The following is a 27,546-nucleotide window of genomic DNA, read 5'->3' as shown; positions in this document are numbered from 1 at the left end:
TATTCGATAAAAATCTCTTTTCAAATATCATTAATTTCTTAACAAAACTTGACGACAAGTAGTGGTTTAAAATGCCAAATCATTAGAAATAATGAACACAAATTAATGTTCAAGTTACCGACACTATGCAGGTAAATTGTTGACATTCGTTTTTGGGTATAACGTGCATTAACAAATAATGACATTGCCAAAAAAGGATTCAATATTCTCTTCATTTCATTGAAATCTTCAAATTTGGCAAAAAAAATAACATATTTTAAAAAAACTTGCAATTTATCTGCTTAAATAAAAAAAATATTACGAGGTATTATCTGAACAGATACCATATATTTTTTTTTATTATAAATATTTTAATCAAAGATACATTGTATGGCAAAATAATCAATATGGTTACATATTTTTTTTTTACGTGCTTCCTCACTAAGAGAGCAGATTGCTCGTGTTTAGAGAGGGAGGTCGCTTACAGGGTTTGTACATATAAATAAGAAGTAAAAATAAACTTACATATATTTTCTTATAATTTTTATACTTTTCATAAAGGTACTTTGTCGTTAAATTTATCATGTCAAAGCGTAAAAAAATGTGAAGAGATTGATATAAAATAGTTGAGATATTTGTTTTTCCATGACTGGCTTTTGTCCAGTATACAGAGATATTCCCTTTTCCATAAGTAAATAAAAAATAAAGTAAAATTAAATCTACAGGCTTGTGTCTATCATTAATAATAACACTGGGCCAATTTTGGGAATGATTGTAATAATAATTTTGATAAATATTTATATTCAATTTAATTTGAATATGGTTATATGTACATTTAAAAATTGTATTAGGCACATTTTAAAATAGCATACGTATACCTTGCAAATTAATGAAATATTAACAACCTACCCCGTAAAAATATCTGCGTAAATACCACACTACTGGCTATGGAACAATTCATATATCGAACCAAAAAACATTATCATTCATCTTTCTCTTTTCTGTTTCTGTAAACATAATTTCTGACAGAGGGTTTACTTTTTTTAAATCTACTGGATTTTCAATAGAAAATGTAGATTTGAATTTATGCGTTGTGAATTTTTTAATCATTAGAATTAGTATTAAAACCGGTAATTATCCGATTACTTGTGTAGTGTAACGGTGTTTTAAGTAACCTCAAAATGTTCGTAATTTGTTCTCTTGTCATTGCCGGTTTTGTGCGATTTTGGCTTCTAAACTCCGAAACTGCGCAGTTATTGTCAGATAGAGTCGAGCTCTCTACTCCTATAAACTCGTGGAAAAGATTGACTGAAGGAGTTTACCTGTATAATGAAGGAATTGACCCCTATCAGGGGGACATGTTTCATGAATCACCACTTATGCTCGTTCTGTTTCATCAAATAATTTATAAAATACCGTTTTTACTGCCTTTGATATTCACAATGAGCGATCTCATAACGGCGCTGTGCCTGTTTGCGACTACGAAAAAATTCATGAATATTTTGAAAGAACAGCAGAATAATGATAAAGAGAATTGTTTGAAAGATTCCGACGTCTTATTGTTGAAGAATGATGACTTCTCTGTTGCTCCCGTGTACGTTTTGGCGGCGTACCTCTTCAATCCATATTCCGTGCTTAATTGTGTCGCAATGACCACAACCGTATTCAACAACCTATTTTTATCTATTTCCCTAATTTCCATGGTATCTGGGAATAGAGTCCTCGGTTGTCTGGCTATTGCTGCTGCAGCTCACCAAGCGCTGTATCCGGTGCTGCTCATTATTCCTGCGGCCATATTTATTCAGAACAATTCAAAGGAGTGTGCGAAATGCTCTTACATTAAAACATTGATGGCTTTCGTGTTGGCGTGGGGATTTCTTATTTATATATCAGCCTACATAATGGATGGATCTTATCAATTTCTCGAGAACACATACGGTTTTATGTAAGTATAAGAACTCTTGACAGGCTCCGTAGCGTAGTCGGGTAGACGCTTGACTGTAAAACTGGCATCGCAGGTTTGATTCCCACTAATTGCAAAGTAAATTCAAAAAAGATTTATTTTCAATTGGTCTGGGTGTTTATGATGTATTTTTCACATTTACATTCCCTATCGATTACTATTACTATCCTACCTGCAGGCAAGCCTTTAAAAAACAGAGGCTTTGTAGGTTATTCCCTTCAACCAAAAATTAAAAAAATATCTGTTGATATTCTAAATCTATTTTTGTAAGAATTAGAAGTTATTTTATTTGTGTGCTTCTATTTCAAAATGTACACAGTGATTTATTGTTTCATCGCATTCTTTTTAAAGCCATTTTTCGTACTATAAAGTAAAAGTATTGGCAATCCAAACGAACATTATATGGTCCATTATAAAGACAAAATGAATCTTCGTTAAAAAAATTGTTTTATTTTTAAGTTAAAAAATTAAATATGTAATTTTTGTCTTAGAAATATTGATTTTGTATAAACATACGTATATCTGTTTATTACCTCTTAGTAAAGGAAATGATTCTAACAATATAATTAATCACTGAGTTAAGCATTCTGTTACCGATTATTTATTTAAAAAAGGAATAACATACTCTATTTTCAAAACTTGTCTGCGGGTAGGATTTATCAGTTTTCTAACCTCTGTCTACACCTAGATGGAACAAAGGATACTGCTTCAAATCGAAGCAGTATTAACTTGATCACCACTGTTTTCTTCTGAGATGTTATTTTGTTATAATCATTTCCTCTTTTAATAATTTTATGTTCATTAAATATTTATAACTGTTGCTTTATTCTGAAATGAATTTGCAAAAATAAACTATTGATAATTTTCTTTCAGATTGAATGTTCCAGATTTGAAACCAAACATTGGATTATTCTGGTACTTTTTCACGGAGATGTTTGAACACTTCAGACTGCTCTTCATTTGCTCATTCCAAATAAACTCCCTCGTCTTATACGCCCTTCCCCTGACTTTGAGGTTTAAGAACGAACCGCTCTTATTAGCGACTACTTTAATCACCTTATCAACCATTTTCAAGTCATACCCTAGTCTGGGAGATGTAGCGATGTACATGGCGCTATTACCCATGTGGAGACACCTCTTCTCGTGTAAGTAACCCTCAAACTATTCAACGAATTGGCATTCGCTCTCTGGAAATCTATAATCTTATATTTCTTTAAATAAAACATGATATGTGATGCTACTGAGAATTTGTTTTGAGTAATAAGGCGATTTTCCACTACCCGGAATTAGGCCGTCCGGCAGTCTGGTTTTGAAAAATAAAAACGACTACGACAGTTTGGCGTGATCGAATTTACGCGAAACATGTTCACGCACCAATCAAGAGCACCGATCCGAAAAAAGATTGACAAAAGCACAAGCCAATCCAAGCCAATCGTCGTTCTAAAACGCTAACTGACGTGCCGGACGGTAAAATTCTGTGTAATTCCATGTAGTGGACGCACGCCCATAGTTGTTTTATCTTGCTAGGACATTATTTATTTATTTAAACTTCTTGTACAGAAAAGAAATGAGTACATTGGCAGGCTTATTGCTAAAATGAAATATCTTCCAACCAACCAAAAACAGACTAGTGATATTGGTCAAAATATTTGATACCTTATATAGCTGTTTGCAATCAGAGGGTAGATAGTACTTGAACATTTAAAAAAACATAAATTACAAATTGATGATTATAAGGAAGGCGAAGGAAAAGGGGAGTTTAGGGAAGGAGTAGAGGGAAAAACTAAGGTTGTCATTTTTTATATACATAAGGGGTTTTCCAATAAGAGGTTTCATTTTGATATTTTTGTTGCAAAATTGCGATTGTCTCGTTGCTTGAGTTCTTGTGTTAACTGAACTTTAAAAGCCTTAAAACCTTAGTCTTTATGCAAAATACGGTGTAATGTCGTTTGTGAAATGCCTAATTCCAAAGATCAACGAGGAATCGACAAACCTGGGTTTTTCGTCAACCTGCGGGCTTCAGCAGCAATATTCTCAATTGTTCTTGAGCGATGCACACGGTTTCGATTCTTCACATCACTTAGTTGTCCCAATAGCTCAAATTTTTTAAAAAGTTTCACTATTGCTGGCCGAGAAGGCGCTTCACGACGACCAAAAAGTGCTTTAGTTTCGCGAACTGTGACTGCATAATTTTCACCATTTCTGTAGTGAATTATAACAATTTCAATGCGTTGCTGAAGCGTGTATCGTTGCATTTTTAGTAATGGCGTAGTTTTTACTTATCAAATGTCAAAAGATGACAGCTTCAAAAGTGGCAGCTGCCCAGATTGCAGGCTATTCAAAATGAAACCTCTTATTGGAAAACCCTTTACTATCAAAATGTATATAAAATAAACACAAATGTAATTTTAACGAATAAGTCAGTAAAAATAATAATAATAATATAGCATTGTTTCATTTCAGATATGCAGCAGAAGTTCGTTGTCGGGTGCTTTATGCTTGTCACTTCTGTTTTGGGTCCGACGTTCTGGCACCTGTGGATATACTCCAGATCCGCCAACGCCAACTTCTTCTTTGGGGTGACCCTCGCTTTCGCCTCTGCACAAATTTTCCTCATCACAGACCTGCTGTTTGCGTACATCAAACGTGAATACGCCCTCAAGCACGGATCCGGTAGAGAAATAGATGGGAAACCAGCCAAGCTAGTATTACGATAGGGGAATTTTGATTATCACACGGTTATGTTGATGTAACTTAAAAGAACTAAATTTAATTCTTATTTTTATAGAATTCTTAGTAATTTTATCATATCGCTCACTCCTTTCAAGAACGTCATGTGTAAAAAACCTTGATTTTTCGGGACAATGTTTTTAAAGTTTAAAAATATAATACAAAGTATTAAAAATAAATACCAAGCCACTTACTGAACTTTTTACTGTGCAACAGATCTTTTCAAGTAAAATCTGAACGTTTTTTCTCCATTTGAAAAATATTTAGAATATCTAAAAAAATAATTAAACAATACCTTTTCTTCAAAATACCTAAACAACACTTTCTGCCCTGTAGCGGGTAAATATTAAGTTAAAAATATGCCTCTTTTGCTGGGATATAGTACATTTTCTGGGCATTCCGAAAACATGCACAACTGAAAATTGATGATTTTTTATTTATGACGTTCTAGAAAGGAGTGTGTGATATGATCTGTCCAATGTTGCCATATTGGTCATTCATTCGATGAATTTAAAAAGCATGAGCAATATTTTATCAAATCATTTTAATCTTTCCGGGAGTATGGACGTAAATAAATGTCAGTGCGAATTTTCCTCAAAGTAGTATCGACGTTAATGAACGTCGAAGTCCGTCTGTCAGTTGGTATGATGTAACTTGTATAGCAATGACATCTGTGGATATTTGTTTGTAATTTTGTCATAATTTAAAAATATTTCGAAAAGGTGTTTTATTTTTTTCACATAACTTCCTCTTCATAATACACAGATTTTGTGAAGAAAAAAGAATTACTTAAAAGAACGCAATCCCCAGAGAAAGTCAGACATCAATAATTGTACTCCCGGAAAGGTTAATTACTTTGCATCAAGACCTTTGTGTGAAATATTGATGAAGACCCCAAGGGAAAAAATGTTATTTATGTATTAAATTGTAATTTAGTTTATAATGCCATTTGAAAGGCTGTCACAGTTATGTACTGTCAGATGTATTTGAATTAGGAAAGAACAAACTTAGCCGCTAAGATATCATAGATGTAAATATGTATTTTAAAAATCCTTATCGGTTCAAAGTTTTACACTATACATTGATACTCCCCATCTTTTTGCTATTTAAAATATGTGTGTAGAGGAAGGTAGCCATATATCAGGTATTTGCATAATACATATTGGTAACAGACTTTTTCAAATTTAGTGCTCAGGGTGTATAATTTTGCAGCAGAACTCAATATATACAATTCATTGAAACCCTCATCCGCATCCGATGGTGCATAGGGCACTGCATCATATAAACACAGTGTTATCTTGATCATTAATACATAAAGGAAAGAAGTATTCTACACTGTAAAAAAGTTAAATTCTATGTATAAAAAAGTATTTGGTGAATGGCCACATTCCCTACGGTGGTACCGGATAGTTGATGATTGAAACGATAATTATGCTGCCCGACACTCACTAAAGTGAAGTAATAGATATTTGGAAGAGGCAAGCGAAGAGCTCTACAGACAAGCATTTAGTGATATTGAAATAATTTCATTATCACTATATGCTTGTCTTACAGCTCTTTGGTGCCTCTCTCAAATACCTATTACTACACCTTAGTGACTGTCAGGAATAGAATGAAAAAATTCTATGTACTATTTTTCAAATATTGACATTATTTTTTGACATCTCATCAAAGATGATGAAGAATATGGAAGTCTGAGCATTTACGGGGCTGACGACCGTCATAGGCTGGTTTAAGTGATCACTTTACACACGTGTAACATTCACCAATTCTACCCATTATTGACAACCACACCACTCAAATTCTTGGAAGTTCTATATATATATATATATATATATATATATATATATATATATATATATATATATATATATATATATATATATATAGGGTCCGCCATCTAAAGTTTTTTTTTTCAACTAGTGCTTATTTCGTGAATGGTAACACTTAGCTCATGTCTGATTTGACAGATAATTAGTTTTATCCTTCCGCTGAGCGAATATGGTTGTGTATACGCTTGAACAACGCTGGGAAATATTGCGACATTACTTTGAAAATCATGGTAATGTTGCAGAATGTGTGCGAAAATTGCGTACGGTTTTTGGAAGAAGAAAAGCACCGTCAGCTCCGTATGTTCGTTATCTTGTGAAAAAAGTGAAAGAAACTGGCATCCTCATCGATAAACCAAAGCGTGAAAAGCCAAAAACAGTGCGTACACCCGAGAATATCGATGTTGTGGCAGAAAGTGTGCGTGAAGCGCCATCAACATCAATTCACCGTCGTTCTCAACAATTGAACATTTCGGAGACATCATTGAGACGAATTTTGCATAAAGACCTTGGTATGACGCCATACAAAGTCCAATTGGTTCAGGAGTTGAAGCCAACTGACCATCCAATGCGTTTTCGCTTCGCTGAGTGGGCCTGCGATCGACTTACAGAAGATGCCGATTTTGCCAAAAAAATCATCTTTTCGGATGAAGCTCATTTTGATCTTGGCGGGTATGTAAACAAGCAAAATTGTCGTATTTGGGGCACAGAAAACCCGCACGCATACATTGAAAAGCCGGTACACCCAAAACGAGTCACTGTTTGGTGCGGATTTTGGTCCAGAGGCATAATTGGGCCATTTTTCTTTGAAAATGAGCAAGGAGTGGCCGTTACAGTCAATGGCGATCGTTATCGGGCCATGTTGAACGGATTTTTGTTCACAAAAATTGAAGAGGAGGATATTGGCAACATTTGGTTTCAACAGGACGGCGCTACGTGCCACACAGCCGAAGCTACACTCGATGTTTTGCGCCCTGTTTTCAAAAAAAAAAAGTTATTTGGCGGACCCTTTATATGAATCGATTTAGAAACCTTGTTCTTGAATCACTAGAACTTCGCTAGAGACATCTATTGGTGAGATGTAAAGAATAAGACTTATGTAAGACTTCCATATTCTTCTTCATCTTTGATGAGATGTCAAAAAATAATATGAAAATAACTCCTGTAATTGGAGATAATCCAGATTTTGTGAACAAGTATTTGGACACACTCAAAATGTTGTAAATATTCATATTCATACTTTCTATAGACGTAATCTTCTGTGTTTTATAATAATGATTTCTCTAAAGTTTGGATGTACAAGATTAAATTACTGAAAATTATTCACTTGGAAATTTGAAGGGCACCATTTCCTCATTTTTGAGTTGTGGGTTAAATTCCTCCTTTTTGTGTCATGTCAGGTTCCCATGATGTTGACTATTACTTGAGAGTAATTGTCCTTGTCTTGGGCAGCTCTAAACAGCGCCTTGATGGTTCAATTCCTACCAATTGCAAATTAATTGAAAAACTTTTTCAGTTGGTTGCAATGGTTCATACATTCCTTTGCCAACTTTTTTTCTCCTGAAAAATTTGTTTAGTTTTCTACACCATATTTTTTGAGAGTCACAATATCGACTGTTTTTATTCACTAAATATTTTGTAATTGAACAGTTCAGTTTGACAATCTATTTGGTATTGAATGTTAGTCCACCCTATAAATCTAAAATCTTAAGGTGGAGACTGACCGGAACATTTCATCGTAACATAACATGTTACGATGCGAGCATTCGTATAGTTAGAATAGCGAGCGGAGCACTCCATTCGTAGTTTCGGATGCTCGCTGATGCTCGCCGCGAGCGATTTTACGACGTTATGTTACAACGAAATGATCCGGTCAGTCTCCACCTTTGTTGTCAATCTTAATACAGTGATTCTCAAACTATTAGTTCCTTTTCCCCTTTTTGGAACTAGTACTACTTGGTGTATATTGTGGTGACCTATTAAAAAAAATCACTGGTTACATAAAAAAAACTTCATTATGGGTCCAATATCTCTAATTTCACTGTCAGTTGGAGGATTTCTTATTTATTGCTACCATTTTCTTATTCCTCACTTAGTTTTGTCCCCCTCCCTCCTTCTTCTGAAGTCGGCAAGGCACCAGCAACCAAAAGGGTTGTGTCATACAATTTGGAAAGAACCGGTCTAAATTACATTCCCAGTGATACATATATGTTATAAAACTATTTATCTGAAAAGACTGCTTACTTTACATTCAATCTATGCGTTAAGAAATACAGATTTCATTTTTATTAGTTGGCAACAAGAATTACGCAAGACTAAAGGGGTCGAGGTAAATAATAAATATGTTTATGTTTTTTGTTTATATTTCTTGGTCACATGACATAATTTTAATACTTTTTTGGCTTAATCTTGCACTTGCAATCCATGGCATCCCTACATCTTAAACTGTAACGATCCTTCCAACATAGTCTGTTGATGTGTGATTAACTAATATTCTCGGGTTAAATATTGCACAATCGCGTTACTAAATGAAGGTTAATAGATTTTAGCAAGGATACCTGTTAAAATATTTTAACGATAAAGTCTGCAATATATCAATGTTTTCTTCGTTAAAACAATTGCATTTAAATTGTATCAAGTAATATTCGTTTTAAAGAACCATAAAATAATTGAGTATAATAGTTTTACTCTGTTTATTTTTAATTGTGATGCATGGAACTAAATGATGTAAGTTTTATGTTATGCATGCAATATTATAATAATAAGCACAACACAGTCAATCTTTTGTATTTAATACTAATTTGAAATATGTAAGTGTATGTAATGATTTTGTAAAATCACTTAAAGATATATGTATTTTCGTAATACTTTGAGGTATGAAGTGAAAAATGGCTTCTGCAAACACTGTTTATTTCAAATTAGTAAAAAGAAAATGCGATCTGTAATTTCATTATCGGATATGTGAGTAAAATTCTGAGGTTGCATTCCGTTATCGTTATATTTCTTTTAATATAATTAAACCTTTACATAACAATGTTTTTTTTAAATCCTCCAGTCCAACAATTTTTAATTCAAATTCAAATTATTAATCAAATTGGCATTTGATTTATAAAAAATTTTCTCTATCATTTTTGTATTAGTGTAAATCAAAACATGTATGATTCTACACAATTCATTTATTTTTATACCTGTTTTACCTTGCAAGGACATAATCAAACTGTATAAAGAAACCAAACCATATTTGAATTTAATTTTATAATGCTAGAATCTGTTATTACAATATTTTTCAATATTTCGATATTTTGCAAGCGGATTTTTTCTAAGTAGATTAAATATTCTACTGTACAATATTGTTATTAAATATTGGCTGTGATGCAAATTATACCATTACATTTTATGTTCTTGGTCAGTCAGAAACTAGAAGATTTTCTAGAACTGTTTTCAATTAGAAGTATTTAATAAAATGTGTTCAACTTTTTTTGTGAATTGTGAGACTTTTACTGCCCATGAGATCTGTGTAAAATTATTATTTGCCATGTATTTTGATAATTATTTGTATATTAACTATTATTGTTTATTGTTTAACAGATGATTTGCATTATTTTCTGCCAGATTTGCAACAAAAACACGATTTTGAATCTGAGATTCATTTAAATGATGATTGAACCTTAATATAGTGGAAGCTATCAGCTACTTCACAAAGTCAACAAAAAAGCGTCCTTTTATAAGATGTAAATTTACAGCCTTTGAATTTGTTAGTAAACAATAGAGAATATTTTATTTTATTTTATTTTTATTTTATTTTATTGGAAGGAAGAACAACAGTTACAATATATGATACATACAGAATACAAAAAATAAAATCATGAGTACCAATTATAGTTCTTCACAACTATACATAAGAGAGGTCAATATAAAGGAAGAGACACGAGACAAGGATGGGATAAAGTGAAAAGGAGATGGCAGTGATAGGAAAAGAAGAAAAGGAAAGGACAGGGAATAGAATTACTTTTTTAGGTTTATAAGATTTCGAACAATTTAGCTTTAAATTTTGAAAGATTGGAGTAGAACATATCAAGGTGGGTACAACATTCATTAAATTTCCCACAACTTCGATAAATAAAGGAATTTTTTGAATAGTTCTTTGTTGGTGCTGGATTATAAAAGGTATGACTATGTCTATTGATTCTAATTGGACAGTGAAAAGGTATCTGCTCAAGAAGATAGGGGCTCTCAGTCATATTATTTATAACTTTATACAAAAAACATAAATCTGATATATTCCTACGTATATGCATGTGACGTATATGCATGGGGCTCTCAGTCATATTATTTATAACTTTATACAAAAAACATAAATCTGATATATTCCTACGTATATGCATGTGACCATACAATTGCTTTATAAAAGTTTCTGGCAACAAAAAAAATAATTCATTTGTGCATACCGAATAGACAAAAAGTGTATGATCATTTATGAAGAAGGCCAAAGAAGACATGGCATGGTCAAGTACTTCAAACCTTAAATGTGGCAGGTTAGATGACAAAGCATGGGGTGCATTAATGAAGAGATATACAGATGTGAGATAACCGATGCAACTCTGCTTAGACAGAGAAGTTTGGTAATCTATCCTCCGCCACCACTTATGAAAAGTAACATAATGGTTAGTTAGTTGGTAATAAAACTATCTTCTTAAAAATTATAAATCTGGCACAAACTAATTCAATCATTTGATTACCTGTAGCTTGAAACTCAAAATTGTATAATTTTAACAATTTAACTTGAAGGAAAACAATGTTATGAACTTATATTTTAATTTTATTATAAATATATCCGTATCATTTATTTAGAGTACTACAATAAAATGTTTAATTGTACTTTATGGATAGAATGGTGTTATTGCATGTATCAAAACATGAAAAGCTGTTGCAGACAAGCTAACAAGGTTTTCAATTGTAAAGACAATTGGCTTTTTTATGTTAGAAGTGTAAAACTAAGTAGCATAAATGAATGCCATTCGAATAACACTCCGTTATGTAATAGCTGGTTAACCCCTGAATATAATAGAATTATATATGGTATTATATATGCAAATACATCGAAGAGACGCGCAGAGTGGATGGGTCATATGCTGCAACATGAAGATCTCATGCTCAGTTTACTGGAGAGAATGATTGAGGCATCAATTGGGAGAGGGCATACTCACCGGGAGTATTTGGACCAAATATGCCACGACATCCCTTCGCCAAATATGCCCGTGTCGTGGCAGATCCCTCCAGATCCCTCCACCTCCTACACAGGGCTGAAAATGATTGCTGAAGACCGAGGGCAGTGAAGGAAGAGATACGAGGCTTTGCTGCAAACCAACACCCAGAATTTTTTAAGAAAAAATTTACAATATGCCGCAAAAATACAATCATGATCCTATATTTAAATGGAGATTTATATTCGCTATTTAAGTCTTCAGAAAATAGACTACTTGTAAATGTATTCTTTATGTACATAGTGTGTATTACATATCTAAGTTAGGATAGTATTTTTTTCTAATTGCATCTTATTTTCAAATAAATGAAAATATAATTTTATTATTTATCATTAAAAAAAAATTTTGTTTATACAATAATAAACCAAGAAAATTGTTTAAATCATGTTTAATGAAATTTCCTCTACCGTTATTTTATTTATGCACCCTTAACTTCATATAAATAAGTATAATATTAATTAGTTAATGTAAATGTCACTATTTTTATTTTATTTCACCATTTTTACCTGTTATTGTAGTTAATTACTGTAATTTAATTGACTTTTAAACAATTGTGTATCATTTTTTGTAATAAAAAAGTCAAATAACCTTTAAGATGAGATGTTTTATTAGATCATTACCACACTCACAGTTAAAAAAATATTGTTATTCAGTACTAGATAGAAGTAGTATAGAATAGTGATGTTTTCATATCAAGCACCTGCCTATGTTCCAGAAACACATTGAATTGAATTTCCCATCACACAGTAAAATAAGCATATTTTCATAGCTCACTGATTTTTACATTTTTTCTTCTTCATGTTTACAAACAAACGGTACAATGGTATGAGACATTATGACAATCTGATAAAAGGCCAAGCCTTTTATGAAATTCTCATTTTCTTATCTAATCTATGGATTTCGTTATTGACACAGAATGTTCCTGTGTTACTTAGAATGTTGGTCATTTCACTCTTTTAACCTATGAATTCAACTCCAAAACTTTTTTGGTTTTAAAATACAATGTAAATAATAATGATGACAAGATGTATTTTAAATTCGTTTTTTCGGTAGTGCTTTTGGTTATTTTAACCGACATAAAAGGTAGGAATCAGTAATAATACTTCTGTGCTTTCTGTCAAAACATTGTATTACATAGTCATGTTTTTTTAAACACAGAATTGCATTAAAATTATTGAATTTTTCATACCCCTTTTTCACAGGCTGTTTAGGTCATACGTCCAGATCAATTCCTCATTATTTAGGAAACTGTTATACAAATGGTGGCACTGAAGTGAACGCACCACATAATATTCAACTACTGGTTGAACTAATCAGCAAAATAGAAAAGGCTAACACAAATTTAAATTTGCGGATAATAAGTTCATCACTATTGCACAGGTATAACTAAATCGCATTTTGTCAATACCGCTTTTAAAATTATAAATAAGTTATTTTTCTGTGCTTTTTGGTAAAACTATGCTATGTACCACATCTGATGTACCATATGTACCACAAGTGGTTACCACATCTGACCATATTCACTTCCCAGCGGAGCCAACAAAGATATATGTGTTATTGGTGCATTAGATTAAAAAAACATAATCCACCGTAAGCTCAAAAATTTAACAGATATAGGGCTCAGGATGGACCAGAGTGATCCAAAACACAGCTCTAATTTGAGATTACGCTAACATAACTCAAAGATTAGATCTAAAAGGTCTTTATTATGAGTAAATGGATTTTAAAATTCCGATTTGATCAGATCAGTTTTGATTTGTTAAATTCCACCTTGGTTTGTTAAGTGTTCTATTTCATGCCATTGATATATTTTTTTTTTTCATCTTAAGTTGCATGTTTTATATCTTTTGTAGTTTGCGACTAGATGGTATTGAAAGATCTCCAGATGTTAAAGAAACTGAAAATGTGTTTCCATTTCGAGCTAAAGCCTTCCAGTTTGTCAAATTTAGTTTTCTTCTCGATCTCTTGATACCCGGTACTAAACTGGAAAACATAAGAGATGGTTTATCAGAATCAGAGCTGTGCACACTGCATATGTTAATTTCAACCACAGTGGATCCGTGGCAGAGAGGTGACGAGGAAAAAATATGTCCTTTAGTTATGGGTGAAGCTTCTCCATCAGATTCAAATGTGTATCAGTTTATTCCGTAAGTAAAACAATTTTTATGCTTTGAATGATTTTTTGTGCTTCTGATTTTACTTATTGATATTATAATAACTGGTTGAATTTGAAAATCATAATTTTTTATGGATCATCGAGATGTGATAATAAATTGTATAAATGAGCAAATTTACGGTTATTAAATGTTGCAATTCATTTTGAGCAATTTTTTTAAAACTCTAAATCTACATTTTTTTAAAATTAAAATAAATTCGAATGGATCATATACCAAAATATTTAATAAAATACTTCAGAGCTTAGTGGGGCTGGAACATCAAGTCTTTTTACGAGTTATGTATACTTAATAGTCCGCTGGTTTTCAGTTTTTTTCAAATCAATCTAGCGATTATAATAAGTTTTTTTCAGTACTTTGAGATTGAAAACAAATCTACATCAATTACTGTCTTGTTTTTCAAATTCCTAGACAAATAACCTAAGTTTTTTTCTGTTGACATTTTTTTTTTAAAATTTCATTTTACCAATGTTGATCAAAATTTTGACGTTTCCATCCATTTCCATTGGTAAATCGATTGAAAATAATCGAAATATTTTATGTTGTAATCGAACGATATTTGCCTCAAAAAAATTTCGTTTTTATATAGTCGATATACCATCTATTTCTATTGTAACATTTTATTAATAAGCATTTTTTAATAAAAATTATAATTTGCGCTATATTGTTTGAATTTTTGTTTTAGATTTATCAAACCAGAAATTAATAGAACGAGAGTACCGCCATCTGTGAGCCGTTGTCCAATTGAAAAAGGCATCGTGCAAACTTTATGGGGAAACATTTCGCCGGGAACATTAATTGCCGCTATTTCTGCGGCACTAGAACCGCAAAATGTAAAAGTCAAAGACGTTTTGATGTTGGAAACAGAATTTGATTATGAAAAACCTGAAATTTACACACACTACAGTACTGAAGAAATCGAAACTTTTAACACAAAACTAATAAGTGACGCATTATCCTCGTCCAATAATGAAATATCAAATATTTTTGCTGCGACACTAGCAGGTACGTTTTTTTTTTAAATATTTGTACATACAATATACATATATTCAAATAAAAATAAATAATTAAAAAATACAAAACAAAAAAACGCCACTGTTTCCGCCCGGGATCGAACCGGGGGCCTTGTGCGTGTGAAGCACACGTGATAACCGCTACACTACGGAAACGTTGTGATATTTGGTCAAATAATCGTATTTCAATAATATATGTTTTTAAGGATTAAGAAATCAAAATCCATTGATATTATTTATTTATTTTATTTTATACACATTACATATTTTTCTTGAATAATATATTGTAGGTGATATTGCTGAGTTAGGTATTCGACAAGGTATATCAGCCAAATCTAACCCTGATGAATATAGATTTAATTCAGCTGGTAAATGGAATGATACCCTTATTCCAAGGCATTTTTACATTTTGAAATCAAAATCCAGAGAGTGGGAAATAACGGATGCTGAAATTTTAGCTGGCATAGATGGTAAGATTTTATTCAAGTATTATTCTCTATTAGGTACAGTATATGAATGAACCAATTTAGTATATCTTCTACTATTCCTTAAGGCAGTGTTCTGCAAACTTTTTCTGTTCAAGGTACACCTGCCAAATAAAGAAATTTCAGAGGTACACCAAAGAAAAGAAAAACAAGCTTATTAAATATTGATTTATTATCAAAATATTATGCGAAAACATATAATAATCAAAAAAAAGTTTATTTAATATCTTCACAAAACTAGTCTTTTTTCCGCGGCACACCAACTAATCACCACGGTACACCAGTGTGCTGCGGCACACACTTTGCGGAATACTACCTTAAGGGATACAAATTAAAAGTATCCAACTTACACAGCTTGTATGAGTGTAGGTGTGCAACACCGAGTTCCCTACCCATTGCTGCTATTATGTTTTTCCTACCTTTTTCCTACATTCCTAGTAATTTACTCTAGTAATGTCCTTCACCCCGAGTTACTTCACTTACATCATTTGTATCTCAATATATATATTCCAATCTTATAGCTAAGTATCTGGAGTGTGGGACTGATTACCTTGTCAATATGTAATTGAAAAGATGTTCCTACTATGTATTATAATACATTTATTTTGATGATCAATGACATGGTGAATCTAGTTTATAAACTAGATTCACCATGTCATTGATCATCAAAATACAAGGTGAAAAGGGTTCATTTTATATTCAAGGGGCCAACTTTTATATATATTATTTATATCTTCTTCCCTTTAAGTGCCAGGAGGTAATAATAAACATTCTCAGCAGGCCATAACATTTATGAAGAGTATAACCTTTATTTTTTTTTGTTTGTTTACATATTTAAAGGAAATTATGGAGACTTACCAAATATGTTTACTGTATAATGTTAATTCTGTATACATGTGTTCCATATTTTTGATAATTAAAACAAATACTTGAAATAGGTTAACATCAAGCACAAAGATGAGCACGTTTCCACGCTAATTTTGTAGGGCTGACCTAGCGAGCCCGGTATTGGAGAGCGTTTAAACACGTTTAAGGCAGAGAATTAATTAATTAATTAATTAGTTAATTTTGTATGTAATTTACATTTGCAGGAATAATAATTGCAAGTCATATAAACGAATGGACTGCAATGCTTGACAAGATTCGTTTATCACAGATTATTGAAATGTACTATTCCAGTTACGGAATACCTATGAATCATGGTATTAGAGCTTGCAATAGAAAGCAAAATATAGTAAAACTATTAAAGGATTCTAACGATATCTATTTGCAAACATTGAATATGATGAAGGCTTTATGGCTCAGTTTAAGCCCCGTTTTAGCGCCAGCTGAAGAAATAGAAAAAATTTCAAATTCAGCTGTAAAGGCATTTGAAAATTATTGGCGTAAGTACAACCTTAATATTTTTTATCATGATCTCTTGCGATGACCGTTTGATTATCAGGAATACTCTTTATAAGTCCATTATTGGACAGAGGCATGCGGCTTTGGGAATGCCTAAGGTCCTCAGGACGCACACAGAATTGTAATGAGGTTTTTATAACTATGCATTCAATATGGTAATGCTCATTGATTATTTTTCAAATAATTAATCAAACGCCCCACCAGGGTATGTAAATATCAACAAACAATTCCCTTTTCGCAACTTCATCACATATACCAAAACATTTTTTTACAAATCTCTATTTTTGTGTGATGTTATGTGATAATACGTATTTTGAGTATGTTCAAATCGTTATATACAAATATTGGATACAAGCATTATCGACAAAATTTAAAAAAAAGGTGTGTTACGATGGTTCGGGCATGTGAATTGAACGAGTGAAGAAAGAAAGGTAAAACAAATTTATGGGATGAATTTAAAAGGAGCAAAGGAAGACCTAAAAAACTTGGAACGATCAGGTATGTCAAATACTTGAAAGTGGTCAGGTTAAGAGTCGAAATAATCGGCAGGTACGTATGAGGAGATGCATGAACGTGGAAGAGGTGAAGAATGTTTGCAAAGACAGACTGGTGTGTCATTCTATTGTCTCTGTCTAGCCCTGCGTGAAGCGACGTGACGGTTAGAAGTTACATAGGCATTTGTGTGACATTCTATGTCCATTTTTGATGCACTGAAGCAATTCATTTATAGACTTTACTTTGCCACTGACCCAACATGATGGTTTCTAATTTTTCATATTACATTTTCAATCCAAAAACATTTTTGTATCATTAAATTTTTTTAATTTTTGGGATAGCAAAATTACTTGACAAACTGCCCGGTTGTGATGTAAAAGGAGATACTTGCCCAATGGATGTTATTATTGCAACTGATGGAAGTTGGACCAAATATCAAACAGAAGAATTGGTAACGTAAGTCTCCTCTTAAATACAATATCCTTCTTCTTCTTCTGCTTGGTGTAGGCCTTTTTTTAAGAGGGATTAATTAGCCTCCTGCGATGTCGATTCCCAGCCGTCAATCCATCTCTTTGGTGGTGTGCCTGGTGAATCTGGATTGTTCCATTCTCCTCACATATGCATACCATTGTCTCCTTTGTTGCCTACCCTACCCAACGATATCTTTGATTTCACATATTTCACTTATTATGGTGTTTCTTATTCCGTCTCGTAGACTGTTGCTAGATATGCTTCTTAGAGTCTTCATTTCTGACATAATACAATATTATATATATAATTAAACAACAACTTACTATATACAGCTGGTCAAATAAAATTAATGCGGAAAAAACAATGAGTTATTTTATTATATAAAATGCAGTTCTACCAAGAAATGTCAGTACAAAACTTAAACTTAATAATAAAAATAAATATGTATTTATTTTTATTTAAATATTTTTTACTGGTTCTAATAAATTCTTCGATGTGTTATTTAATTCACATAGACAAATTTAAATTTACTTGTATTCTGTAAAATATTAATACAAACAGTAATAATAAGTAATCAAAAACATTTTCCTTCTCACAATGCGGAATAAAACCATTTAAAAAATGCAAAAGTCTTCAGAAATAAAATAACATTATAAAATTAAGACAATCAATTTGGAAATTTGAAAATGATTGGAAATGAAAGTAAAGTAAAGTAAAAAATTCTTTACTTAGAAGATAACACTTTTAACCCTTGGCACTCCTTAATTTCTCAATTATAATTTTTTAATACTATTTTGTTCATTTCAGTAATTGATTTAAAAATAAATTGTAAGAAGTGTGTGGCATTAGTTCTGTATTAGAATGTTGTAGAGTGTGATAATTTCTTTATTCATATTATTTTAGAAATCGCTTCATATAAAGTAGAGCCAATGTTGACATCAGAGTTGGCGTAATAAATACAATGTCAAGCCACACTCGACATAGGAGTGACAAGGGTTAATACTGCTATCATAAGGTTTTATCGACCTGAATGTTTTTGTCGCTATATTTATTAGATGTAGATATTCCATGTAGACAAATCTTAACTCTTAATACATGTGTTGTTAATAATTTAACAGAGTTTTAACTGAAACACTAGATGTTTCAAGGCATGGCAGTTCTTTAGGACTAATTCATGGGACCACAGCTGAATGGATAGCATCGCCATCTCACAATGTTCTCCAAATATTTAACAACATGGCTAACTTCACTGGTGAATGTATGTAAATATGTTTCTTTCTGGTAATATTATATTATCCTCCTGTGTAAATATTTAAATTTTGCTTTTCATTTTTTTTTAATCAATAGGGCCAAGTCGTCTAAATTTTCCAGGAGTTCTTACATCACTTATTTCATATCTTCAAAACAAAACAGATCTTGATACAGAATCATTACATGTGGCGGGATTACCAAACGTAATCCTGATTGCCGCTCCGACAACTAAATGGTCTCAAGCGGACTTGGATAAATCTGTAAAAATCATGGCAGGACTTCGAATGACTTTTACTGATGTGTATTTCCTATATCTGACACCAGACAGCGGTGGTTTCAAAACATTATCTTTAGACCCTCGTAAACATTCTGACATGCTAATTGAAACATCAAACATTAATGTCAGTGAAGTCGCAGAAATGATAAGACTGAATTTTATAGCAAAAACTATACCAAAAAGACTTATTTCGCCACCGTGCCAATTTGAAAAGTACACTGGTGTACGAATGCAATATGAAGACTTCATAAATGTAGGACAAAAAGTGATCTTCAGAATACATCCAATGTATTTATTATATGTGCCTATCGTTAAAGTGCAGGTAAGATATTTTTACAATATTTTAAAGAAATACTCTGACCTATTTTTTTTTTTATTCAATGGAGATTGTTTTTAGTTTCAAGGAACTGATCAAGGAGAAATTTCAGTTTGTTTATCCAGAAAATATACAGAAGAAGCAGCAATGTCTTGCAAACTAGTCACTGGGCAATATGATGCTAATTTTGAAATTAAGCATCCATGTAATGTTGACGCTTTTTGCGACCCAATTTATTTCATTGTGAGAGCAAGAAACACTTTTATCAAATGTGCAGGTAATACCAATATATTTTTCATTTTATATTTTTCTCTACTTAATGCATTTTATATTATAATCATAAAAAAGCCAGCAAGATTATGCCATAAAATAATATTTGTAGAAAAAAAAAGAAAATTATTTTTTAACTACCACAAAATTATGTGGCATTATATTTCTCATCACACCGATTTCATAAAATGTATTTGTAAAATTCATTCGTGTCAATGTAAAAAATAGAAAAAAAATTCATTTGCCGACCTCGAATAGTCGAGTCGCAGGCCCCGGGGAGATTCGAACTCCCGATCTCCTGTTTACTAGACAGGCGCTTTAACCAACTAAGCCACGGCGCCGTTGCGGACGGCACCCGAATAACATAAAATGTATTCTTTTACAGATAATGATTGTCGATATCCTGACCAAATTCGTTTTTATGTCCGACATGAAGGAATGCATTGCAGAAAGTCAAATAATCAAACAGGAAATTCAGGAAATGATGCTAAATCACGTCAAAATGCAGGTTATTTTGCGACAATAATGCACATTTTTATTTTTGTCTGGAAATATTTTGAAAAATAAAAATATTTTATAAAATATTGTGTCTTTTTATCTATTCTGAAAAAGAACGAATTTGCATAGAAGGTTTTTGCGATATTTTTAAACTCGTAAATGTTTCAACGTGAAAACCTAACCTAGCACCACCAACGACCAATCACTGAAACATTTCCACAATAAACTTTACAAGATACAAACTACAGTGCGATCGATATGGCTAGAACCTAATGCCAAGTCAAAAGGTTAGGAAGGATCAAGAGGTAAAGTCGATTGGGTAAAAATTTTAGCGCGACATGAATTCAGAGCTCTCTACGCGCATCTAGCGAATTTCGTCTGAACTTATTTAGAAATCAGAGTTGATATAATATTACGATTAATATTTACTATTTTCACTCTCAACGCCGTCGACTCCGTGGCGCAACGGTAGCGCGTCTGACTCCAGATCAGAAGGTTGCGTGTTCAAATCACGTCGGGGTCAACTTTTATGTATATATTTTTTTTTAATTATAAATTAATTTGTGATATCAAATTCAGAAAACATATAAACAATGCATCAAACAATTTATTTTAATGTTTGTACACTACTATTACTAATTGATTCGACATTACCTTGTGGAATGACATGTTGATTATTTGCGTTTTATTTCATTACACACTAGTTTCGAAAACTACAGTTATTCTCATCAACAGGTGATTACAGAAATTGATTACATATTGATTATATGGGAGTCGTAACAATCGGCGGGTATGTATGAGGAGATGCATGAACGTGGAAGAGGCGAAGAATGTTTGCAAGGACAGAGTGATATGGCCCTCTATTCTCTCTGTCTACCCCTGCGGGGAAGCGGCGTGATGGTTAGTTATTTAGATTACATATTATGTTTTTTAAACTAGTCGTGTGTAATGAAAAAAACTCAATTGTACTGTCAACAATGTTCAAGTGTTTTTTAATCATTTGTACACTTCTACTAGGTTTTTCACAATTGATGCACCTTGAATATCGCCCTTGATGTATTATTTTACAAAAATGATGCTATATAAATTAACTAAAATTATTTATATCATTATTACCTCTATTAATAAATAAAATATAAAACCGTGATTCCGATATGCATTTTAGTGTGAAGTCAGTATTAGACGCAGATCAAAAATGGAAAACCCAATCATTTTTGATTCAACAAAAGATACAGACATAATAAAAAATAATTTTAAAAAATTCGACAAAAAGACTTCTTCGACCCTGCCAGGATTCGAACCTGGAATCTTCTGATCCGTAGTCAGACGCGTTATCCGTTGCGCCACAGGGCCGCGTGGCCTGCGCGTCAATTTAATCTATTAAATGTTTAACATACTCTTAAGCAGATAAAAATTATTTTTTCATCTATTACTTTCTCTTACACTAATTTATATTAAACATTATTTGATAATTTGAGATAGATAGAGCACTTTACTACTTTTTATACGATTTATTGAAATATATATTTTTTACAATACATACATGGTAAAATAATAGTAAAAAGCCTATACTATGAATTCATAGATGGTAATAATGGTAAAAGGAAATAATTATTTTATTCATTGTAAAAAAAATGTTTATGTTCGAAAAACGATGACAAACCCATTATTTCACAATTTAATAGATTTTTTTTATAAGAATAAAAACATTTGGTACGTATAAGGAAATAATAATGTAATATTCCTTAATTAGTTCAAAATGATAAATTCCAACAATAATTTATATCTGTACTCACCTCTACAATACTTAGTGAATTTTCTATAGTGTAACTACTATTCTAATTTGTTGATTCGTGATTAAGTCATATGACTTTATTTTATAAGATCACCCATTAAGACGACCAAACGCGACGGAATTCGATGCATACCACATATATTTTCTTAGTCATTCTCTCGTTATCCATTCGCTCCACATGTCCATACCACCTTAAAGAACTATTCTTATTTTTTTAAGTATCCCTTGTTCAGCCTTATATTCCTTTCACAAAGTAGACAACTACATATATTACACATAATTTGATTTTGCTATTTTAAAAGTTAGACAATGGATCATTTTCGAACGGGAGGAATATCTAATTTTATATACTCAACCTATAAAGGATTGTATTCAACTCACTTTGTATTATTTGTTAAACAGCCGATATAATCAATATTTTCATTCATCATTTTCTTTTGCAAAATTCGCCTTTGTAAAAACGTTGTTTTTGTAAGTTGGCAACGAATGACGTCACAGAAACGAATCCACACTACTGCTATTACAACGCCATAAAGCAGATACATAAAGGGATACGCCCCATAACACAGCCGATGACGTATAACGGTGTCCGTTTTTCGATTATTTAAATATCTAAACTTTAAACCTTTATATCTTCCTTAATTATCTACAGATTTCAATAAGAATCGTACCGATAGTCTTGTGATTTTTCATATTAATTTATAAGCTATAAAAACACATCATGAGATGTGTTATTATGGCTTACCTATTGCTATTTATTTACTGTTTTACGACTCCTAATAGAGTGATAATCTCTGAAAATATCAAATACGTAAGATTGATACTAAACAATTGTCACAGTAATTGATTACTATTAAGTATAAGGTTTTTACTGTTTTTTTACGCTAACAATCAATCGTCAACCACTTTTACAGAAAAGTATAAATGTCTTATATAATTCCAAAAATAGATTCCCTAAAAATTGGTATTTTAGTCTACATATTCAATGGTAAATGGTAGTTTTTTTATAAAACTAAAATGGCGAACACGCCTTTAACAAACCTGTTATAAAAATTGAATCAAAGATTTAATTTGATAGTAGTTGAATTTAAAAATACAAAAATAAATAAAAAAATCAATTTAAATATTTGAAAGTTGAAAACATCTGAATGCAAATTCAATGAAATATTATGAAACTGAGCGCCGGCGCCAGAAAGAGACAGACACACGTATCATTTTTTGCATAACAAGTTTAACTAACAACCGGTATCTGGCTATGCGCAATTTCTAACTCATTATCTGCAGGTTAAATTTAACCGATAATCAACGACCGGGCCTAGAACGCGAATGGAAAAAACCCAAACAAACGGTGCTGTCGAATGTTTTTTCTGGAAGCGGAAACGAATGTATGTCACGTTAGTATTGCAATGCACCTTGTCCACTTTATCTCAGAAAATATATCTTTTAAATAAAAAATGGAAATTACAATGTTTTAAAGTTCAGTTCGAACATATTGTAGTAATTGTTTTAATACATCTAATGTTTCATAATCCATTTCCAATTAACAAAATTGTCGTTTTATAACGTGGTAATATTTTTCTTTTGTAAATTGCGTGTAAATAATATGTAAAGTGGGTGTATAATAATAAAATAAACAATGTGTTGCTTTGTAATTAAGCTTTATTCTTAATTTATCTTTATAATATATCTATCTATCTATCTATCTATTTGATTCTGACAGTTAATAATATTATCGGAAGTCTTTTGTTTTCTTCTGAGCGACGCATGCGACATCTGGTGGTAGAACTGTTTTATGTAGGTACTATTTGTAGGTACTTAATAAAATGTATAGGTAGGTACCTAGTTATTTTATTACATCTCCCCCCTTGGGGAAGAAAATTCATAGTAAAATTTTCACTCGTCCTCCGGATCATCTCCTTGTAGTGAAAAGACTGGTATAAGTTTAGTGATATGATAAAGTTTTTTTTTTCTTTTTTCCGTTCTTTTTTTTTCTTTCTTTTTTTTCTTCTTGACCCTTTTAAAGTAGACACAGTTTTTTTCAATCCATTTGTTTTTTTCTTTTGAATTCCTTCATTTTTATTCTGATCTCTTAAAGTATCTTCTAATTTAACCAAATTTACAACTTTTAATTGTTCATCTGCATTTTCATTCGAGTTTAATACTGGATTCCTGCTTAGACAATCTACTTCTAAATTCTTCTTTCCGGGAGAATATTTTATTTTATCTTTTGTAGAAGTTTTTTCTACTTTATTTTTATTTTCATTTTTCAAGCACTGTTTCTATGTTATTTGTATGTCTTTATTTTTATCCTGATCTTTTAAATTATCTTCTAATTTAACCAAATTTACAACTTTTAATTGTTCATCTGCATTTTCATTCGATTTTAATACTGGATTCCTGCTTAGACAATCTACTTCTAATTTCTTCTTTCCTGGAGTATATTTTGTTTTATATTTTGTAGTATTTTTTTCTACTTTATTTTTATTTTCATTCTTCAAGCACTGTTTCTGTGTTATTTGTATGTCTTCATTTTTATTCTGATCTTTTAAAATATCTTCTAATTTAACCAAATTTACAACTTTTAATTGTTCATTTGCATTTTCCTTCGATTCTAATACTGGATTCCTGCTCATACAATCTGCTTCGAAATTCTTCTTTTCTGGAGTATATTTTATTTTATATTTTGTAGAAATTTTTTCCACATTATTTTTATTTTTAATTTTATCACTAGTTCTTAAATTTCCACGTCTTCTTTGATTATCTTCTAATCGTTTTCTTTGATCATCTTCTAATTTTTCTCTCTCACTCCGAACATATTGTAGTAATTGTTTTAATACATCTAATGTTTCATAATCCATTTCCAATTAACAAAATTGTCGTTTTATAACGTGGTAATATTTTTCTTTTGTAAATTGCGTGTAAATAATATGTAAAGTGGGTGTATAATAATAAAATAAACAATGTGTTGCTTTGTAATTAAAGTTTATTCTTAATTTATCTTTATAATATATCTATCTATCTATCTATCTATTTGATTCTGACAGTTAATAATATTATCGGAAGTCTTTTGTTTTCTTCTGAGCGACGCATGCGACATCTGGTGGTAGAACTGTTTTATGTAGGTACTATTTGTAGGTACTTAATAAAATGTATAGGTAGGTACCTAGTTATTTTATTACATATATATATATATATATATATATATATATATATATATATATATATATATATATATATAGAACCTCCAAGAATTGAGTAGTGTGGTTGTCAATAATGGGTAGAATTGGTGAAATAAACCAAATTTATGAACAAATATTTGAACACACTCAAAATGTAAATATATTTTCAAGCTTAGAGCAGTGAAGAGATACGTTTAGACTTTGTGATGGATTCGTACTCTGACAAAAAAGGTAAAAATATTGGATAGCTCTACGAGTTGACTTTCGACTGATTCTGTAAAAATTTCTATTGCGATCCCTGTATCTCTTATACCAACCATTACGCAAGTATTCATTTCACCGTTATCGTTAAGGGGATACAACGCAACACAGAATTCATTCACCGGCCGACCGCCGTAGAGGTTACGCATCTTTCCACGGCCGATTTATTTTAAAGAATGGATATTGGATTAATTTTATTTTGGTTTTTAGAATAGTATAGAAAAAAATAATTAACTCCTAACTTTTTAATAACTCTTTTCTTTTCAAAACCATATAATTATTTCGAAGAAAGAAAACTTGTTTTTTCAATGCGAAAACGTTGTTTGAAAAAAATCAATTGCGTAAAATGTTACCTGGATTTAGAGAAAATTAAGTTGCCTTGACAGACTTGAGTGTTTTAGTCATTATGATTCCAGAATGACCGTTTACTGGGCATGGAAAAGGAAACCTTGTGGAAAGAATTTTAAGGATCATATTCGGTAATACGACTCGCAAAATATTGTACTGTGATACGAGTTGCATACAATCAAAGGTATGGTTGCCGTTTAGTGAGTATTTTGTCTGACATTGAAAATGAAACCGGTGGGGTACGTACCAATTTCACGAGAAAATAAACATCGTATTATGTACATATTAAGTGGGTTGATAACAGGCGATTTGATAACAGGCCCTCGTCCCTTGTATGCCATCCTACAATCTACACTATTGCATTGTAGCCTATCGATGCTTATTGCTCATGAAGTTTACATATTGTTAATTACAATTTTAATTAATAAAAGTACATACCTACTCGGTTTTATTTTCCTGGATATTAATACCAAATATATATATTTTCACATGACTTTATAATAATTTATATTGGTCAATAAGAAATTAATCAGCCTCCGTAGTGTAATGGTCAGCACGTTCGGCTACCGTACTGGAGGTCCCTGGCTCGATTCCCAGAGGGAGGGGATCAATTAATTAAAAATGATTTTTTTACTTTAATATTTATTCACGATTGATCGTTAATACATGAAGGAAAGGTGATCAGTCATCCGCTTCAGGTCCAGGGTGAATGAATATTAGAGTGAAAAAATCACTTATATTTATTTGACCCCCCTGGGAATCGAACCCGGGACCTGCAGTACGGTAGCCGAGCGTGCTGACCATTACACTACAGAGGAGGTTTGATTTCTTATTGACCAATATAAATTATTTTAAAGTCATGGAATAATATATATTTTTGGTATTAATATATTTGTTATATTGAGATAACACTGCGTTTATATGATGCAGAGCCCTATGCACCAGTGGGGTGCGGATAAGGGTTTGAAAAAGAAGAATAATAAGTATTTGAATTAATATTTCTAATGAGATAAAACATAAAATTTTGGACATTTTTAATTTATTTGATGGTCCTTTGACGCCAGCAGTGATTTTTTTTAGCAAGGTAGGTAAACCAAAGTATAACTACACACTGAACGATAGCGATGACAGTAATTGAGCACTTTTCTTTTCGGGGAAATTCAGAGGAATCTGTCTTAATTAAAATGCAATTTGTATATCATATTTTTATTGACAAATCCACTGGATTTGCTTCCTGGTGATACTATGTGCACTATGTGGTTGTAATTACTACACTTTTAATTATACCTACGTATTATACTTGCATCTAGTCAAATTTCCTTGGAGGAAAAATCCTTAAAAAATCTTAAAAACTGTGCTTCATGTTTCCAGAAGAATCAAAATAAATTAACGCGGTGTTTACTCCATTATTGATCACAATTGAAAGTGATATTTGAAATACGAGTGGAAAATATAAGAAGAATACGGATATTTATTGGAATATTTAAAAAATTAACTCATATAATTGATGAGACTTTAAAACAGGTCAACAAAACGGCTGCGAT

The 27,546-nt window shown here is 31.6% G+C and overlaps 2 protein-coding genes and 4 non-coding genes across 6 annotated transcripts; 3 read left to right on the top strand and 3 right to left on the bottom strand.

Annotated features, from left to right (window-relative positions):
* The first annotated feature begins 963 nt into the window (after window positions 1–963).
* LOC148309257 (GPI-anchor transamidase component PIGU-like) lies at window positions 964–5,454 on the top strand. The gene is made up of 3 exons (XM_088260427.1): window positions 964–1,924; window positions 2,816–3,087; window positions 4,406–5,454. The coding sequence occupies exons 1-3, from the start codon at window positions 1,161–1,163 to the stop codon at window positions 4,657–4,659; spliced, it is 1,290 nt and encodes a 429-aa protein (XP_088116553.1). The 5' UTR covers window positions 964–1,160; the 3' UTR covers window positions 4,660–5,454.
* A 7,230-nt stretch (window positions 5,455–12,684) lies between these two features.
* Window positions 12,685–20,488, top strand: LOC148309254 (uncharacterized). Its single transcript, XM_088260424.1, has 11 exons — window positions 12,685–12,848; window positions 12,968–13,145; window positions 13,619–13,912; window positions 14,625–14,944; window positions 15,243–15,422; window positions 16,529–16,822; window positions 17,678–17,792; window positions 18,926–19,065; window positions 19,155–19,657; window positions 19,733–19,928; window positions 20,307–20,488. The coding sequence occupies exons 1-11, from the start codon at window positions 12,791–12,793 to the stop codon at window positions 20,486–20,488; spliced, it is 2,460 nt and encodes an 819-aa protein (XP_088116550.1). The 5' UTR covers window positions 12,685–12,790.
* On the bottom strand, window positions 15,036–15,108 carry TRNAV-CAC (transfer RNA valine (anticodon CAC)). The gene has a single exon. It is a non-coding gene; the product is annotated as a tRNA-Val (tRNA).
* On the bottom strand, window positions 20,189–20,262 carry TRNAT-AGU (transfer RNA threonine (anticodon AGU)). The gene has a single exon. It is a non-coding gene; the product is annotated as a tRNA-Thr (tRNA).
* Window positions 20,489–20,870: 382 nt separating the features above from the next.
* Window positions 20,871–20,942, top strand: TRNAW-CCA (transfer RNA tryptophan (anticodon CCA)). The gene has a single exon. It is a non-coding gene; the product is annotated as a tRNA-Trp (tRNA).
* A 757-nt stretch (window positions 20,943–21,699) lies between these two features.
* On the bottom strand, window positions 21,700–21,772 carry TRNAR-ACG (transfer RNA arginine (anticodon ACG)). The gene has a single exon. It is a non-coding gene; the product is annotated as a tRNA-Arg (tRNA).
* Between the last annotated feature and the right edge of the window lie 5,774 nt (window positions 21,773–27,546).

The sequence above is a fragment of the Brachycentrus maculatus genome, unplaced genomic scaffold (assembly GCF_059751285.1).
Source record: "Brachycentrus maculatus isolate JH-2025_06_01 unplaced genomic scaffold, ASM5975128v1 h1tg000135l, whole genome shotgun sequence".
Taxonomy (NCBI): Eukaryota; Metazoa; Arthropoda; class Insecta; order Trichoptera; family Brachycentridae; genus Brachycentrus; species Brachycentrus maculatus.
Note: the sequence above shows the minus strand (reverse complement) of the source record. Positions and strands in the feature narration are given on the sequence as shown.